The sequence below is a fragment of the Garra rufa genome, chromosome 24 (genome assembly GCF_049309525.1).
Source record: "Garra rufa chromosome 24, GarRuf1.0, whole genome shotgun sequence".
Lineage (NCBI taxonomy): Eukaryota > Metazoa > Chordata > Actinopteri > Cypriniformes > Cyprinidae > Garra > Garra rufa.
This window is the reverse complement of record NC_133384.1, coordinates 36,095,753-36,114,819: the sequence shown is the minus strand read 5'-3', so window position 1 is coordinate 36,114,819 and position 19,067 is coordinate 36,095,753. Positions and strand designations below refer to the sequence as shown.

Sequence of the window (19,067 nt, the reverse complement as noted above, 5' to 3'; positions counted from 1 at the left end):
ACAAACCTAAAAACATTTATTTATTAATAATTATTACACAATAGACAGCTCAAAAACTGAAATTTTTATTTACACTTATTTGTATGCAATATACAACTCAAAAACATTAAAAGATCAATTCATTTCATATTTATTTATTTGTTTATTTATTTACACACTGCTATTCAAAAGTTTGAAATCAGGAAGATTTTTCAAGTTTTTAAATTATTTATAATTTATAATTTGTTTTTATGCAAGACACAACCTTCAAATTTATTTTTATTCAAAATACAACTCAAAAACATAAACAAATCTGTTTATTTATTTTTTACGGAATACATAACTCAAAAACAGAAACAATTGTTTTAATAGTTAATTAATTAATTAATTTAATATATTTAAAAATCTGTTTATTTATTTATTTACACACTGCCATTCAAACGTGTGAAATCAGTTAGATTTTTTTTAAGAAGTCACTTTATATATAATTAGTTTTTACGCAATACACAACACAAAAAAACATAAATTTATAATTAATTAGTATAATATATTAATTTAGTTACACACTGCACAACTTAAAAACACAGAAAATGTTATTTTATTTTACATTTTTTATGCAATATACAGTGCAAAAACATAAGATAAATTATTTTTTATGCAATACACAACACAAAACATTAAAAAATATTTTAAAGGTAATTTTTTATAGATTTATTTATTCATTTATTTATTTACACACTGACACTTTTTATGTTTTTTGAAGAAGTCACTTTCGCTCACTTAGGCTGCATTCATTTGATTAAAAATACAGAAAAATTACAGTAATATTATTAAATATTATAACAGACTTACTCCACTCTTCAGTGTCACATGATCCTTCAGAAATCATACTAATATGCAGATTTATTATCAATGTTGAATACAGTTATACTGCTTAATATTATTTTGGAACCTGTAAAACTTTTAAAAAGTGAAAATAGAAATCTTTCCTTACAGTATAAGCCATTACAACCACTTTTGATCAATCTAACTCATCCTTGCTAAATAAAAATATGATTTTCTTAAAAAAAAAAATATTTTAACTCCAAAATGTGTATGAGTTTGAATGGCGGTCAATGAATCCAAATGGTGTAGTAACAGCATCTACCAGTAGGGGCGTCCCGGACCACAACAACCCACTTTACACCCATCTCCACTCATCCACTTCTTCTTCTGCCTTTTTATATCTTTTTCCCTCACTCTCTTTTCATCTGGCTTTTGAAGGCCTTCAGGATTACACCAGCCTGATGAGCCTGACTAATGTTTGATGATTAATGGCTCATTTAACACTAATGCAGGAAAATAAACAGAGCGAGCTGCGAGGAACAGAACGTGTAGAAGTGACCTAAACAGATTTGTGCGGTCAGGATCATTGTTTTGAAACGTGGCAGCGTGCAGCATTCAGAAAAAGAGACCCACACCCATAATGAAGCAAAAAAGTGATAGGAAATGTAGATACGGGCCGTCGCGCGGCAGTCAGTAAATCAGCGTCTGACGGACCCACCGCCGCGGCTGGCATCGGCCTGCATGCGAATGACTTCATCATGCGGATGACAGCATGTCTTCTAGCCCCATTACCCTGATTTGAGGTGGCTACGCTGCAGAGATTTATGGGTAGCATTGAGTCGCTCCCCACAGGAACCGCAAGCGTGGTAGATTGTGCTGTAGACACACCCATCAACACACTCACACACACGCGTCTGCGTCTCCCACTCTGACTCACTTCACATCCATGCTAATTGTCCGGTGACACTGAACGCCGATCTGTGGTTCTGTCATTCTGACACATTCCCTCTTTCCACAGCATCCTCACCAAGAGGAATCTTTTATTGCTCCACGGCCGCTCTTAAAATACAGGCTTCTCGTGGTCGTGACGAACTCGAAAACATTTTATTTTTGAATTGTTTACATTTTATTTTATTTTATTATGCAACTCAAAATCAGAAATAAATAAATTCATTTTATTTGTAATGCAATACACAACCTAAAAAACAAATAGAACAATTTGTTTGACTTTTTTGTTATTTTTTTATGCAATGCACAGCTCAAAGATATAAATAGATAAATTAGTTATATTTTTTATGTATTTTTATACAATACATAACTCATAAAACATAAATAGAAAAAAACATTTTATTTTTTAATTAATTAATTAATTAATTTTTAAATTTTACTTGGAATTTATTTGTAATGCAATACGCAACCTAAAAACAAATAGAAAATTGTATTTTACTTTTTTGTTGTTTTTTTATACAATACACAACTAAAAAAATATACAGAAAATAAATAAAAATAAACAGAAAAAAATATTTTTAGTTATTTATTTATTTTACTTGGAATTTATCTGTAATGCAATACACAACCTAAAAACAAATAGAAAATTGTATTTTACTTTTTTGTTATTTTTTTTATACAATACACAACAAAAAAAATATACAGAAAATAAATGAAAATAAACAGAAAAAAAATATTTTTATTTATTTATTTATTTTACTTGGAATTTATCTGTAATGCAATACACAACCTAAAAACAAATAGAAAATTGTATTTTACTTTTTTGTTGTTTTTTATGCAATACAACATAAATAGATAAATTAATTTATATGTATGTTTTTAATTGATTTTTATGCAATACACCACTCAAAAAACATAAACAGAAAAAATCATTTAATTTTTTCATTTTATTTATTTGTTTATTTATTTTACATGGAATTGATTTGTAATGCAATACACAACTCAAAAACAAACAGAAAAAGTAATTTTATTTATTTTTTTATGCAATACACAACTTAAAAACAGAAAAATTTATTTTATTTTTTGTGTTTTTTATGTAATACACAATTCAAAAACATAAATAGATACATTTTTTTTTTTTGTTATTATTATGCAATACACAACTCAAAAGCATAAATAGATTCATTCAGTTTTACATTTTATTTCTTTTTACACAACTCAAAAATGTAAACAGAAAAATTCATTTTATTTTTTTATATATATTTTTTTATTTTTAATGCAATACACAGCTCTAAAACATAAACAGAGACATTCATTTTATTCTTTTATTTTATTATGCAACTCAAAAACAGAAATAAATAAATACATTTTATTTGTAATGCAACCTAAAAAGAAATAGAAACATTTATTTTATTTTTTTGTTATTGTTTATGCAATTCTCAAAGACATAAATAGATACATTATTTTCATTTTTTATTATATTTTAAATTTATTTTTATACAATACAAAAAACAAAACGAAAAATCTTTTTTTTTTACTAAATAATTTTTTTTATTATTTTATTTTATTATGCAATTCAAAAACAGAAATAAATAAATTAGTTTTATTTTAAATTTTACTTTGAAAACAAGTAGAACAATGTATTTGACTTTTTGGTACATTTTTATGCAATACACAACTCAAAAACTTAAACAAAAAGATTATTTTTATTTTTAATGCAATAAGCAATTAAAAAACTTTAACTGAAATTTTTTTGTTTTTTGTGCAATACACATTTCAAAAACATAAATAGATAAATTCATTTAATTTTAATTTTTTTACGCAATATATAATTCAAAAACACAAATGGATACATTAGTTTAATTTTTATTACATTTTTAATTTAGCCTATTTTATTTACAATATATTACAATCATTTTATTCAATATTTTTATTTTATTATTATGCAACTCAAAAACAGAAATAAATTAGTTTATTTTAAATTTTACTTTGAATTTATTTTATGCAATACATAACCTAAAACAAATAGAAAAATGTATTTTACTTTTGTTGTATTTTTTTTAATGTAACACACAGCTCAAAGACATAAGACAGATAAATGAGTTGTTTTTTTTATTATATTTTTTATTTGTTTTATAAAATACACAACTCAAAAAACATAAACGGAAATATACATTTTCTTTTTTCTTTTTTTTTTTTTTTCTACAATACACAACCCAAAAACAAACAGAAAAATTAGTTTAATATTTTATATATATTTTTTATGCAATACACAACTCAAAAACATAAACATAAACATTTATTTAATTTTACTTTTTTATGCAATACACAACTCAAAAGCATAAATAAATAAATTCATTTTATTTTTATTTTATTTGTTTTTATACAATTCCCTGCTAAACAGATGTTCATTTTTATCCGGCTGTTTGCGTAGCTATTTACATATTTGCAAATAAATCAAACATGATTTTCTTATACATAATCAGATACAATAACAAAACTTAAAGTCTTTAAGTTTTATAAAGAAATTCACACTTATATTTGTCTACAAAACTAGTGTAAGTAATTAAAGCAGAAACATTGAGATCAAAAGGCTTTTTGGGATCCTGCGAAACAAAAATCCAGTCAAGTGTTTCCAAACTTTTGACTGCTACTGTATACGTTTTATAGTCTAAAAATAAATAAATATGGCAGAACAATTATAAGCGCTCTTATGTTTTGGAGAGCCGTTTCTATGATAATTAGCACACAGCCATGCGTGCAGACGGGAGCTGAGCTGCGGATCATTATGGCAAACGAACACACAGAGAAACACTTTTAGATTTTCCATTTCATATAATGTGCTGCAAATGTTTCCAATTTTCCGTTTCATACTAGAACAAGCTCATTTGGTTAAAGGGGGTGTGAACGCGTGTCTGCCAGAGGCGCAGGGCTACAGTACTTTTGGTTAAAGCAATATAGAATGCGAGTCTCCCGGTCTGTGTTTATATTCATGTATTCATGCGTGGCATCATTCGTTCATTAACCTTCTGTTTTGAGTGACGTTTGCCCAGTCAGTGTCCCAAATCCCTGCATGGCATTATTAGAGCTCTCTGATTGGTTGAGACACTGCTGCTATGGCAACCTCAGCAGGCATCGCTTCCCTCCTATAGACACACAGATACACACTTGAGTGAGTTGTGTTTGTGTTTTAGGTTGAACCAGGAAACCTGACTAGAAACTAGAATGGATTTGTCATGTGACTTCGCCTTTCTGAATAACTTTTCTAGTGTATGAATGTGTCAATAATGTAATAACTTTTTGTGCAACTTTTTTAAGAGCCATTAAAATTGAAATTACAGTCCTGCAAAATATATTTAAAAAATCCTGTTCATGCATGGAGGTTTAAGCTGAATCTGTTTACATTTATAAATTATAATATTAATTTAAAATGATTCCTTAAATAGAAAAAACTGTATTTTTAATTGCTGTAATAAAACATGGAAATATCAAGAATATTAATTATTTAAAAAGTGTAAAACCCCACCTCTAAAAACATTGTTATTAATTTGTATGTTATTATGGTTATTTGTTAATGCATTACATATTCTTTTATAGATAAAAGTCTAATATTCTGTAAATTATATTGTGTAAATTATATGTATTTTCTAAAATACGTAAAATGCCATTTATAATAATAATAAGTGTATTAAAAGTATAAAAACTTTAAAAGTGTAAAATTATATTTTGTATAAAAGTATATGTTAATAGTATTTAAATTAAAAAATATTTATAATTATTTTAATTAAGTATTTAAATATATATTTTTAATATTTTCTAAAACAAGTAAAAATAATTTATAATAAGTATTTTATTGTGATTTTTATTTGTTTATGCATTAAATATTCTTTCATAGTCAAAAGTTTAATATTCTATAAATTATATTGCGTAAATTATATGTATTTTCTAAAATAATGAAAATATAATTTATAGTAAGTGTATTGAAAGTATAAAAATATTTTAAGTATAAAATATAACTAATTGTAAAATTATATTTAGTATAAAAGTATGTTAATAGTATTTAAATAAAAAATATTTGTAATTATTTTAAATAACTATTTTAATAAATTATTTTTAATTTTATATTTTCTAAAACAGGTAAAAAATATTTATAAGTATATTATTGTGATTTATATTTGTTGATGCATCAACTATTTTTTCACAGTTAAGTCTTTCTGTAAATTATGTGTAAAGTGAATGAGAAGTATAGAAGTATGTTTTAATAGCATTTAATAGCATTTAATTTAGAAAAATAAAAATAATTGAAATATATTTGTATTTTTTAATAAATAAAATATAATTTATAATAATAAGTGTATTAAAAGTATAAAATATAATTAATTATGAAATTGTATTTAGTATAAAAGTATATGTTAATAGTATTTAAATTAATAATATTTTTATTATTTTAATTAAGCATTTAAAATAATTATTTTTATTTTTATTCTTTCTAAAACAAGTAAAAATAATTTATAATAAGTATTTTATTGTGATTTTTATATGTTGATGCATCAAATATTCTTTCACGGTTAAGTCTAATATTTTGTAAATTGTATGTGTATGTAAAGTGTATATATACTGTGTGTGTGTATATATATATATATTTATTATGTTATGTTTAAATGTATATAATAAGTATATAAAGTATATTTAGTATATAAATATGTTTTAATAGTATTTAAATGATAAAATTACAAATATTTGAAATATATTTTTATTTTTTAAAATAAGTAAAATATATTTTATTTTTTGAAATGTTTAAAAGTATAAAATATAATGAAGTATAAAAGTATATTAAGTATAACTATATATTTTTTATTTGTATTTAAAATTAAATTAAAAATATTTTCAATTATGTTTAATTTTATATTTTCTAAAACAAAAAAAATGTTGGTATTATCTATGTAGAGTATGTAAAATGTATTACAAATGTTTATAAACCTATAAATAATGTAAGTAAAAAAGTTGACCATATTTTTAAAAATATTATTAGTTTTTTTTTATTAATTTATGTTTATACTGTATGTAGCTGAATTATTATCTTTAAAGTGAAAGATTATTTTTAAAATATGGATTTCAGAGTTGCATGACATAATTGTTAATGGTCAATTTTTGTTAAACATTACATTTGTGATGCATTAACAAATGTACAAATCCATTACAATATCTCTGTTAGGTCAGTGCATCAGTGAAATCATTGACGATCAGATTCATTCATGAGAAAACAACCAGAAAAGCAGCTCATGTTCAGAAACACAAATCATCCTGTGCAGCCGCTTCCTCACCAGAAGCCGTTTTTTTTTTTTGTTGTTGTTGTTAATTGCGTTCGTTCGGCTGCTCGTCTGGAAGCTTCTGAAGGAATATTTGAAGAGCTGCTAATGATGGCGCTTTAACTAAATCAATGCAACAAAAGAGAAACGGCATCACATTAAAAAAGGATAAACGACTGAATCGGGAACCCATGCCAACCAATCAATATTTCATACCTGCTTTCATCCTCTGCATTAACCAAATGTCAAATAAAAATATAAAAAACATCCAGCAAAAGTAACTGACAACTGACGTTTTAAGCAGTTTAAGACCATTTCATATGGAAAATTAAACACCTGCTCACTAATGAGTAAAAATGATGTGACGCTGAGCGGTTCTGCTGTACAACTTTCTAACAAGCACTAAGCGTGATGCGCCACTGGCCTTTAGTTTAACTTTTATTGTTGCAGCAATTAGTATTCAGCAGCGTTTAGAACACCTCCCTCCCTCTCTCTCTCTCTCTGTGTGTCTCTCTCTCTCTTTCTGTTTACTGCACAGTTAGTGAAGCTTATCGCCTGGCAACCACAATTAAAGTACACCAAGTCAGCAGTAGCAGAGAAACGGACTGATAAAACACTAAAACAACTCCAGCAGAGAGAGAGAGAGAGAGAGAGAGAGAGATAGACAGACACTGTATGTGTGTTTTAGTTAGTCTGCACCTGTAGCGAAGGGAGAGAACGAGTGTGACAGGTGAAGCTGGAGCTGCACAGGTATGTGATCACTGGAATGCCTGAGGACTGTGTGTTTGTGTGTTTAGTAGTTTTGTTAAATGTTTTTTGCACACTAATCACTCTCGGTGCGTGTGGACATGCTGTGTTGAGTGATGTTCCCAGTGAGAAGTTCTCATTTGGTGGTTATGCTTTTGTCACAGCTCTGGTTTGCGCTGATGAACGGTTAATTGGTGTGGTTTGAGGCTGCTGAGGTGTGAAACCACACTGGAGATGATGTTCTGTGATTACTGCGCTTGATACATGACTGTAGAATGCAGTACTCACAGTAGCAGAGCTGCATTATGTGTGGATAACAGGTGTATGGATGCGTTTGTCTGAGTGAAGGTTTGCAGTCATACTGTAGATGTTCTAGTTGTGTGTTTCTCTGACAGGTAAAGGTCAGAATCTCAGCGGTGATCATCCACACTCCAGCTGTTCACTTTGAAACAACCACACGCCCTTTCAAATGTCAGCACATCTGTCCGTCCATCCATCTGTCTTTCTTTCTGTCATTTTATGTGTCATTCTATCTATATATCTATCTATCATTCTATCTATCCAGCGACCTATCATTCTATCGTTCTATCATTCAAGCTTTTTATGTCATTCTATCATTCTGTCATTCTATCTATCATTCTGTCTATTGTTCTGTTATCCATCCATCAATTTGGTTTTCTTCGATCATTCTACACATCATGTTCTACCATTCTATCTATTGTTATCTGTCTATCTATCTATCTATCTATCTATCTATCTATCTATCTATCTATCTATCTATCTATCTATCTATCTATCTATCTATCTATCTATCTATCTATCGTTCTATCGTTCTATCGTTCTATCGTTCTATCTATCGTTCTATCTATCGTTCTAACTATGGTTCTATAGTTCTGTCACTCTTTCTATAGGTCTATCATTCTATCTATCATTCTATCATTTTTTCATCTATCTATCTATCTATCTATCTATCTATCTATCTATCTATCTATCTATCTATCTATCTATCTATCTATCTATCTATCTATCTGTCTGTCTGTCTGTCTGTCTGTCTGTCTGTCTGTCTGTCTATCGTTCTATCTATCGTTCTATCTATCTATCTATCTATCTATCTATCTATCTATCTATCTATCTATCTATCTATCTATCTATCTATCTATCTATCTATCTATCTATCTATCTATCTATCTATCTATCTATCGTTCTATCTTTCTATTGTTCAATCGTTCTTTCATTTACCATTCTATCTATCTTTCTATCATTCTGTCTATTGTTCTGTTATCCATCTATCTATCTATCGTTTTATCATTCTATCTATTGTTCTATCGTTCTATTTATCATTCTATAATTCTATCTATCATTCGATAATTTTTTCATCTACCATTCTATCTATCTTTCTATCGTTCTATTATTCTGTCTATTGTTTTATCTATCTGTCCATCCATTCATCATTCTGTTGTTCTTCTATCGTTCATTTTACCATTCTATCTATCTTTCTATCATTCTGTCTATTGTTCTGTTATCTATCATCTATCTATCTATTTATCTATCTATCTATCTATCTATCTATTGTTCTATCTATCGTTCTAACTATGGTTCTATAGTTCTGTCACTCTTTCTATAGTTCTATCATTCTATCTATCGTTCTATCATTTTTTCATCTACCATTCTTTCTATCTATCTATCTATCTATCTATCTATCTATCTATCTATCTATCTATCTATCTATCTATCTATCTATCTATCTATCTATCTATCGTTCTATCGTTCTATCTATCTATTGTTCTATTGTTCTATCTTTCTATTGTTCAATCGTTCTTTCATTTACCATTCTATCTATCTTTCTATCATTCTGTCTATTGTTCTGTTATCTATCTATCCATCAATCTGCCATTCTGTTGTTCTTCTATAATTTGTTCTATCAATTGTTCTTTCATCTACCATTCTATCTATCTATCTATCTATCTATCTATCTATCTATCTATCTATCTATCTATCTATCTATCTATCGTTCTATCGTTCTATCGTTCTATCGTTCTATCATTCTATCTATCATTCGATAATTTTTTCATCTACCATTCTATCTATCTTTCTATCGTTCTATTATTCTGTCTATTGTTTTATCTATCTGTCCATCCATTCATCATTCTGTTGTTCTTCTATCGTTCATTTTACCATTCTATCTATCTTTCTATCATTCTGTCTATTGTTCTGTTATCTATCATCTATCTATCTATTTATCTATCTATCTATCTATCTATCTATCTATCTATCTATCTATCGTTCTATCTATCGTTCTATCTATCGTTCTATCTTATCATTCTGTTGTTCTTCTATCATTCGTTCTATCAATCGTTCTTTCATCTAGCATTCTATCTATCTATCTATCTCGTTCTATCGTTCTCGTTCTATCGTTCTATCGTTATCGTTCTATCTATCGTTCTATCTATCGTTCTATCTATCGTTCTATCTTATCATTCTGTTGTTCTTCTATCATTCGTTCTATCAATCGTTCTTTCATCTAGCATTCTATCTATCTATCTATCTCGTTCTATCGTTCTCGTTCTATCGTTCTATCGTTATCGTTCTATCTATCGTTCTATCTATGGTTCTATAGTTCTATCACTCTTTCTATAGTTTTATCGTTCTATCTACCATTCTATCATTCTTTCATCTACCATTCCATCTGTCTTTCTATCATTCTGTCTATCACTCTGTCTATTGTTCTGTTATCTATCCATCCATCCATCATTCTGTTGTCTATCTATTGTTATCTGTCTATCCATGTATACATCCACCGTCCACCGTTCTGTCATTCTATTTTTTTCTGTCATTCTGTCAGTCTGTTTGCCTATCCATCTGTCTATCGTTCTACCATTCTATGTATCTGTTATCTACCCATTCATCCATCATCCATCCATCATTCTGTAGTTCTTTCTATCTTTTGTTCTTTCTATCATCTTTCTATCTACAGTTGAGGTCAAAAGTTTACATCCCCTTTTCAGAATCTGTAAAATGTTCATTATTTTATCAGACCTGAAGATATTTCACATAAAAGACGTTTACATATAGTCCACAGAAGAAAATTGTTGTTCATGAGTCCCTTGTTTGTCCTGAACCTGCTGTTGTTCAGAAAAATCCTTCTGGTCCTACAAATTCTTTGGTTTTTCAGCATTTTTGTGTACTTGAACCCTTTCCAACAATGACTGTATGATTTTGAGATCCATCTTTTCACACTGAGGACAACTGAGGGACTCATATGCAACTGTTACTGAAGGTTCAAACACGATGCATTAAGCGCATCAGTGAGCTTTTGCACCTTCTGTAACCAGTTGACCGCAGTGTATCTTCATCCATCTCTTTATCTATTTATCATCTTTTTCTCTTTCTGTTTAATCCATCTGTGTGTCTACCTTTCCATCAATCCATTCACTGATAGTTGTATAATTAAGGGTTAATATACAGTTAGCCAGACATTATTGCCAAATAAACCCTTTGAGTGTAAATTACTGGATTATGTGAGAAGAAAGACTGTGGTGTGATACATGAGACAGATGGGTCAACAGTCAATTAAATGATTTAGTGTCATTATTTGACCACAGAATGGTGCAACTGACCAATCAGAATCCAGTATTCCACATTGTAATAATCTTTTAAATGTGTTTTGAGATGACTGTATTTCTGTAAACTGGTCGTAACGTTGTGTTTTGTGTGTTTGTTTCAGAGTCTGGGATCCATTGACAGGAAGGGGGCGCGGCAGAGAAGGTAGGACACATCTCTCTCGCTCTCATTGTGGGTGACGCCAGGGTTAAACATGGCGTAATGTAACGGTCAAGTCATTGGGAATGCATTTGACCTTAATTGGGCCTAGTGACCCAAAGAACAGAGCGATAATCTAGTTTTAGCCAAACTGTAATCTATAGTAAGCATTTATAATGCCAACCTGAATGCGATTATGTGTTAGTCTGAAGGGTTTGAAAGAGTCTGCATGTGTGAGAAAATTCACCAAAAGTGAGCTAAATTAGACAGAACTTTCCTTTAAGGTCGTCTTTAACTGGGTAGGTGTTTCTTTCTTTGTTTTTCGAATTTCAAAAATGCATAGAATGTCATTTTAGAGGTAGAGTTTAAAAAGTCTTTAAAGTTCACATATGGTCAATTTAATTAGCTTTAAAAAATATATATAATTCATGCAAGTTACTTCTAAAAGTTGACCAAATTAGCAGATATATGCATGTATGCAGTCCTGCAGTCTATTGTGTGTTGTAAGATGGTTTTCCACTTTGTTCAATAGCATAGAGTCAAAAAAGCTTAATAATTGAGTAAAAATGAGGCTGCACAAGTCAATAAAAGTGAAACAAGTATCTCATGACAGAAGTGAATGCATTAAGGATCAGGTTACTACAGTGTTGACAACTGTTACAAGGTTACGCATCAGTTGCATTTTTACCAGTAAATGATTGAAATAGTCTCTTCTTGAATGTTCTAGCGCTCCTGACATGTTAGATTGTCTTCTTATTGAGAATCTGTGTCTTTCTGAGTCCGAATTATGATACCGTCACACAATGTGGCGTAGGAGAGCCTCCCTATCAACAAGAACACCATGTTACCTTGGTTACTCGATTGAAAATGGCAGATCTCCTAAATCTGTCACTAATGGCTGACTAATGAGAACTGAACCGCTGATCGGATCTGATCAAAGAACGAGCACAAGATGTAGTCTTGTTTTCCTCTCTGGGTAGGTTATATAAAGCCGCTTTGTGAGATTTCTCACCCCAGATCAGTGATGGCTGCTGTAGTGTTGGTTATTTGGCCTAATTAGTGTGGCATCATTTTCAGTAATTAGTTAGTGTGTGTGCTCTGGTCGCGGGTAAACGGCTCCCTGTAGCAGTTTAACAACGTGTCCTTATCAGACATGAAGTGCCGAGTCAATTTTTCATCCTTGCTGAAAGTGAGAAACACTGTGTAAATCAACAAAATCACATTTAATAATTTGACAAAATTTAAAATCAAACTGACAGCAATTAAATGCAAAAGTTTGACAAAAAAAGTTTTAAAAGAAGTCACTTTTGCTCACCAAAGCTGCATTTATTTTAACAAAAATACAGTCAATTTGTGAAATAGTATTACAATTTAAAATAACTGTATTCTATGTTAATATATTTCAAAGTAGATTAAAAAGTTTGTAAATTAACTTAAAGTTGGCTTAAAAAAGCCTAGTTAGAAGTATTTTTAAAAGCTTGAAGTTTTTTAAAAAACTGATTTAGCAAAAAACAGCTAAAAGCAACTTTCATCAAAAAAACAAAAACAATTTGATTTAACAAAACCAGCTAAAACTACTCAAAAACAACTAAAAACAGCTGATTTAGCTAAAAACATTTAAAAAACAGCTAAAACCAGTTGATTTAGAAAAAATAATTGGTAAAACCAGCTACAACCACTTCATTTAGTTAAAACCAGCTAAAAATCAACCAACCGTTTTAGCAATAAAGCTTAAAAAAGGTAAAAACAGCTAATTTAGGGACAAAAAGCTAAAAACCAGCTAAAACCATTTAAAACCTGCTGTTTTAACAAAAAAAGCTGAAATCCAGCTAATTTAGCAAAAAACTAATCTAAAAACCAACTAGGACCATTTAAAACCAGCTGTTTTAACAAAAGACTTAAAACCCAGCTAAAAACTGTTTAAAACAGCTGATTTAAAAACATTTCTGATTATTATCTATGTTGAAACAGTTGTGCTGCTTTATATTTTTGTAGAAACTGTGATACATTTTATTTTAGGATTATTTGATTAATAGAAAGTTCAAAAGAACAGTATTTATTTGAAATGGAAATATTTAGGGGGAAAAAAGCTAAAAACCAGCTAAAACCATTTAAAACCAGCTGTTTTAACAAAAAAGCTAAAACCAGCTAATTTAGGGGAAGAAACTAAAACCATTTGAAACCAGCTGTTTTAACAAAAAACCTTAAAACCAGCTAATTTAGCAATAAAAAAACACTAAAAACGAACTAAAATCATATAAAATTGTTTTAACAAAAAAGCAAAAACAAAAAACAAAAAAAAAAAAACTAAAAAAGAAGCTAAAAAACAAGTAAAAGCATTTAAAACCAGCTGTTCAACAAAAAAAGCTAAAAAAAAAAACAGTTAAAAACAGCTGATTTCAAAACATTTCTGCTTCATATTTAAAAACCAGCTATAACAAGTTCATTTAGTGAAAACCAGCTAAAAACTGTTGATTTAGAAAAGAGCTAAAAACCAGCTAAAACCAATTAGTTTCACAAAACCAAAACCAACAAAAACAGCTAAAAACCTGCTAAAACTAGCTGATTTATTAAAAAACAGCTAGAAATCAGCCAATACCAGCTAATTTAGCAAAAAAAAAAGCTAAAAACCAACTAAAACCATTTAAAACCAGCAGTTTTAACAAAAACGACTAAAACCAGCTAATTTAGAAGAAAAAGGCTAAAAACCAGCTTAAACCATTAAAACTAGCTGTTTTAACAAAAAAAACCCAGCTAAACCAGCTAATTTAATTTAAAACCAACGGTTTTAACAAAAGACCTAAATATCAGCTAAAACCAGTTTATTTAACGAAAACCATCTAAAAACTATTTAAAACCAGCTGTTTTAACAAAAACAGCTCAAATCAGATAATACCAGCTAATTTAGCAAAAAAGTGTTTTTTTAAAACCAATTGTTCTAACAAAAAAGCTAAAAGCAGCTCATTTAAGGAATTAAAAAAAGCTAAAAACCAGCTAAAACCATTTAAAACCAGCTGTTCTAACAAAAAAGTTAAAACCAGCTAATTTAGGGAAAGAAGCTAAAACCATTTGAATCCAGCTGTTTTAACAAAAAACTGCTTAAAACCAGCTATAAGAAAAAACGCTAAAAACTAACTAAATTCACAAAAAAGTAAAAAAAACAAACAAACAAAAAAACAGCTAATTTAGTGGGAAAAAGAAGCTAAAACACCAGGTAAACGCATTTAAAACCAGCTGTTCAACAAAAAAGCTAAAAAAACTGCTAAAACCAGTTAAAAACAGCTGATTTCAAAACATTTCTGCTTCATATTTTTGTAGAAACCGTGGTACATTTTGTTTTAGGATTCTTTGATCAATAGAAAGTTCAAAAGAACAGTATTTATTTGAAATGGAAATATTTTGTGACACTATACATCTCTCACTTTTGATCAATTTAATGCATCCCTGCTGAATAAAAGTATAAATTTTTCAAATTAATTTAAAAAAACAAAACATAGAGATGCCAAACTTTTGAACTATTTAGAGAGCGGTCCCATATGTCCCATAAAATCAAACTGAACATGACTCACTTCTTTCCATTTTCTGACAAAAAATGTGTGTAGACATAACTTTGAAGTATACATTTTTGTTCACGAATATGCGGTTTACTTGCTACTAAGTGTCTCGGAATAAACTTTGGCAGACTTTGGAAGACTTTCCAGTCGGGTAGACAAAATGAAACCTGTGTGGCCTTAACGCTCAAAAGTTAAATTCGACCAATTACATTGTTTTTGAACGCAATCAACGAACGAACTGAATTAGCGAGAAATAAAATGCATGCGCCCTAACCATTTGCGGTCTCGCGTTTGAACGTCAAGCAAGCAATTGTGAACAAATCACATAAACCTTAAGTTGTAAGACTAGTTCTTGTGGGTTGCAGAAGTGAAGGGAGAAAATCAAATGAATTAGCATGAATGATATATGGCAGCAGTGTCCGTATGTCTCTCTGCCTCTCTTTCTCTGACCCACATAAGCATTTTTCACATAGACAGTCTAATAACTTTAATAAGTGTGCATGTTTCAGTGTTTGGTTTTGTGGTTAATGTGTGTATGTGTAAAGGTTGACTCAGCCGTGTGTGTGTGGAGGGGCTGGCGTTGTGGTTTGCTTCTTTGATGTGGTTTGGCCATGAAAAGTCTGACGGTTCCCCAACAGTGCCTCGCCAGACACACACACACACACACACACACACACCTCAATAAAGCCCTGCCAGAGGAACTTTCCCGCGAAAACATCGCCTGGCATCTCACTCATTTGTGTGTGTGTGGCATCGTCTTTTCCGTTCTCGTTTTTCTCGTTCTCTCGCACACAGGAATATGCACACGTTTGGCCGCGGGTCTGGTTGTAGGTACGGAGATGACACAGCGGAAACCACCGGCTCGGAGAGCTTCCACACAAACACACGCAGTTGTGTGTTACCGTGTGCGTGTGTGGTTTGCGTCTATAAATGTATGACACGTTCACACGCTCGTGATCCGCTCCAGCATAAATAATCACAGTGATGGCCGTCTCCACTCTGATTGGAATCTTGACGCCCTGTGGAATTGTGGGATTTTGGAGGGAACGACTAGATGGGAGACGCTTTCGGTCCATTACGGCATTCCGGCAATAACCACAGAGAGAGAGAGAGGCAGAGAGAGTAGGTGGCCCTTTAGAGAAGCCACTTTTATTTTGGAGTTCTGGGAACATGAATCAGAAGTGTGTGTACTAGACTGTTCTGTGTGTGTTTATAGCTGTATTAGGTGTTGATGTACATGTGTTTTTCTTTCTAATCAACAATATGCCAACTTTTTGGCTTCTGAAATGACTTCTTGATTACACAGGCTGTTGATCAGTAATCATAATATCGTAGTTAGAATTGAATTGCAAATGTCTTTAAAATCCAATTCAGTGTCTGGATTTGATCAAGATTTAGATTTGCAATTCAAATTTAAATGTAAGGTAGAAAGTATTAGCATTAAGTGAAATTCAAAGAAATTAAATTAACTTTTTTTTCAACCAGAGAAGCTAAAATTATCAGGACAAACTTTTAATGTTAAATTGACAATTTTAACTAAAGTTTAAGAATCCTCAAACTTTGAAGGTTTATATGCTTGATGGATGGATGGATGGATGGGTGCATGGGTGGATGGATGGATGGTCAGACAAATGGAAGGATGGATGGATAGATAGATAGATGGGTGGAGGATGGATAGATAGGTAGATGGATGGATGGATAGATGTATAGACAGATGGATGGAAGGATGGATAGACGGATAGACAGATGGAAGGATGGATGGATGGATGGATGGAAGGATGGAGAGACGGATAGACAAATGGATGGATGGATAGATAGATGGATGATAAATGGATAGAGACTGACGGATGGATGGAAAGATAGATAGACAGACGGAGGATAGGATAGATGGGTGGAGGATGGATAGATAGGTAGATGGATGGATGGATGGATGGATGGATGGATGTATAGACAGATGGATGGATGGAAGGACGGATAGATGGGTGGAGGATGGATAGATAGGTAGATGGATGGATAGATGTATAGACAGATGGATGGATGGAAGGATGGATAGACGGATAGACAAATGGATGGATGGATAGATAAATGGATGGATAAATGGATAGAGACTGAAGGATGGATGGCTAGATAGACAGATGGATGGATAGTCGGATGATGAATGATGGATGGATGGATAGACAGATGGAAGGGTGGATGGTTGGATGGATTGATGGATATACAAATGGAAGGATGGATGGATGGATAGACAGATGGATAGATAGATGGATGGATGGATAGATAGATGGGTGGAGAATGGATGGATGGATAGATGGATAGACAAATGGATGGATGGATGGATGGATGGATAAATTGATAGATAAATGGATGGATGGATGGATGGATGGATGGATAGATGGATAGATAGATAGATAGATAGATAGATAGATAGATAGATAGATAGATAGATAGATAGATAGATAGATAGATAGATAGATGGATAGATAGATAGATGGATGGATGGATGGATGGATGGATGGATAGACAAATAGATGGATGGATGGATGGATGGATGGATAGACAGGTGGGTGTATGGATGGATGGAAGGATGGATAGACGGATATAGACAAATGGATGGATAGATAGATAGATGGATGGATGGATGGATGGATGGATGGATAGACAAATAGATGGATGGATGGATGGATGGATGGATAGACAGGTGGGTGTATGGATGGATGGAAGGATGGATAGACGGATATAGACAAATGGATGGATGGATAGACGGATGGATGGATAAATGGATCGAGACTGATGGCTAGATGGATGGAAGGATAGATAGATATATAGATGAATAGACATATGGATGGATGGATAGATAGACAGACAGATGATGGATAGACAAATGGAAGGATGGATGGATAGATAAATAGATGGATCGGATAGAGGGATGGATAGATAGACAAATGGATGAATAGTCAGATGGATGGATAGACAGACAGATGGATGGATAGATAGATAGATAGATAGATAGATAGATAGATAGATAGATAGATAGATAGATAGATAGATAGATAGATAGATTGATAGATAGATAGATAGATAGATAGATAGACAGACAAATGGATGGATGGATAGACGAATGATAAATAGATAGAAGATGGAAGAACGCTGATGTAGAAATTTGTTAAATTGTGAATTCAGTAAATTCCTGCTCCCGTCAATCAAACTTAAATGCCAGTTAAACATTCTCTGAGGGGTGTGACTGATTCTAAATCATTCTCATGATTTATAAAATTTGAAAGTTGATTCTTCTATTCTGAGTCACTTTAATGAGGATTTTAGTTCTTTGAAAGTCACACACAAACCCCAACGTGTGAATGTGTGTGTGTGTGTGTGTGTGTGTGTGTGTGTGTGTGTGAGGGTCAAAGCCTTTAAGTGGAATAACGGCAAACATATTTGATGTGCAGTACGGCGAGCTTTTATTTTAGCCGTAACTAACTGGTTTCTGTCTGCGCTGACACTGCTGTTTAATACTGTGTGTGTTTGGTATTTATATGCTTGTCTAATGAGCAGCCTGGGCCGAAATGCTGGATCTGTGCGCTGGCTGCAGTCTGAGCGCCATCGACATCAAACAACACGGCAGACACTCGTCTCTCCCTCGCTCTCCAGCTCCGCTCCAAAACTTAGTGAGACGCCTACCTAGACAGCATAGAAGATAGCACTGCCTTCATTCAAAAAACACTTCGAATTGCATGTCAAATATCTTCCAATTAGATAACAGTTGTAACGGGAGTTGTATCATGTTACTGCTATTCAAAAGTGTGTAATGTTTTTTAAAGAAGTTCTTATCAAGACTGTATTTATTTGATCAAAAATACAGAAAAAAAACAGTCATTTTGCAAAATGTTATTACAATATAAAATAATGGTTTCTATTGTAATATACATTAAAAAAAAAATTTCCTGTG

At 31.2% G+C, this 19,067-nt stretch overlaps 1 protein-coding gene across 1 annotated transcript in view; it reads left to right on the top strand.

Moving 5' to 3' along the window:
* Window positions 1-19,067, top strand: part of ankfn1b (ankyrin repeat and fibronectin type III domain containing 1b) — a 109,341-nt gene that overhangs the window by 42,995 nt on the left and 47,279 nt on the right. The window contains exon 4 of the mRNA XM_073831082.1: window positions 11,533-11,573. Within this exon, the coding sequence (XP_073687183.1) occupies window positions 11,533-11,573 (41 nt within the window). The remainder of the gene's footprint in view (window positions 1-11,532; window positions 11,574-19,067) is intronic.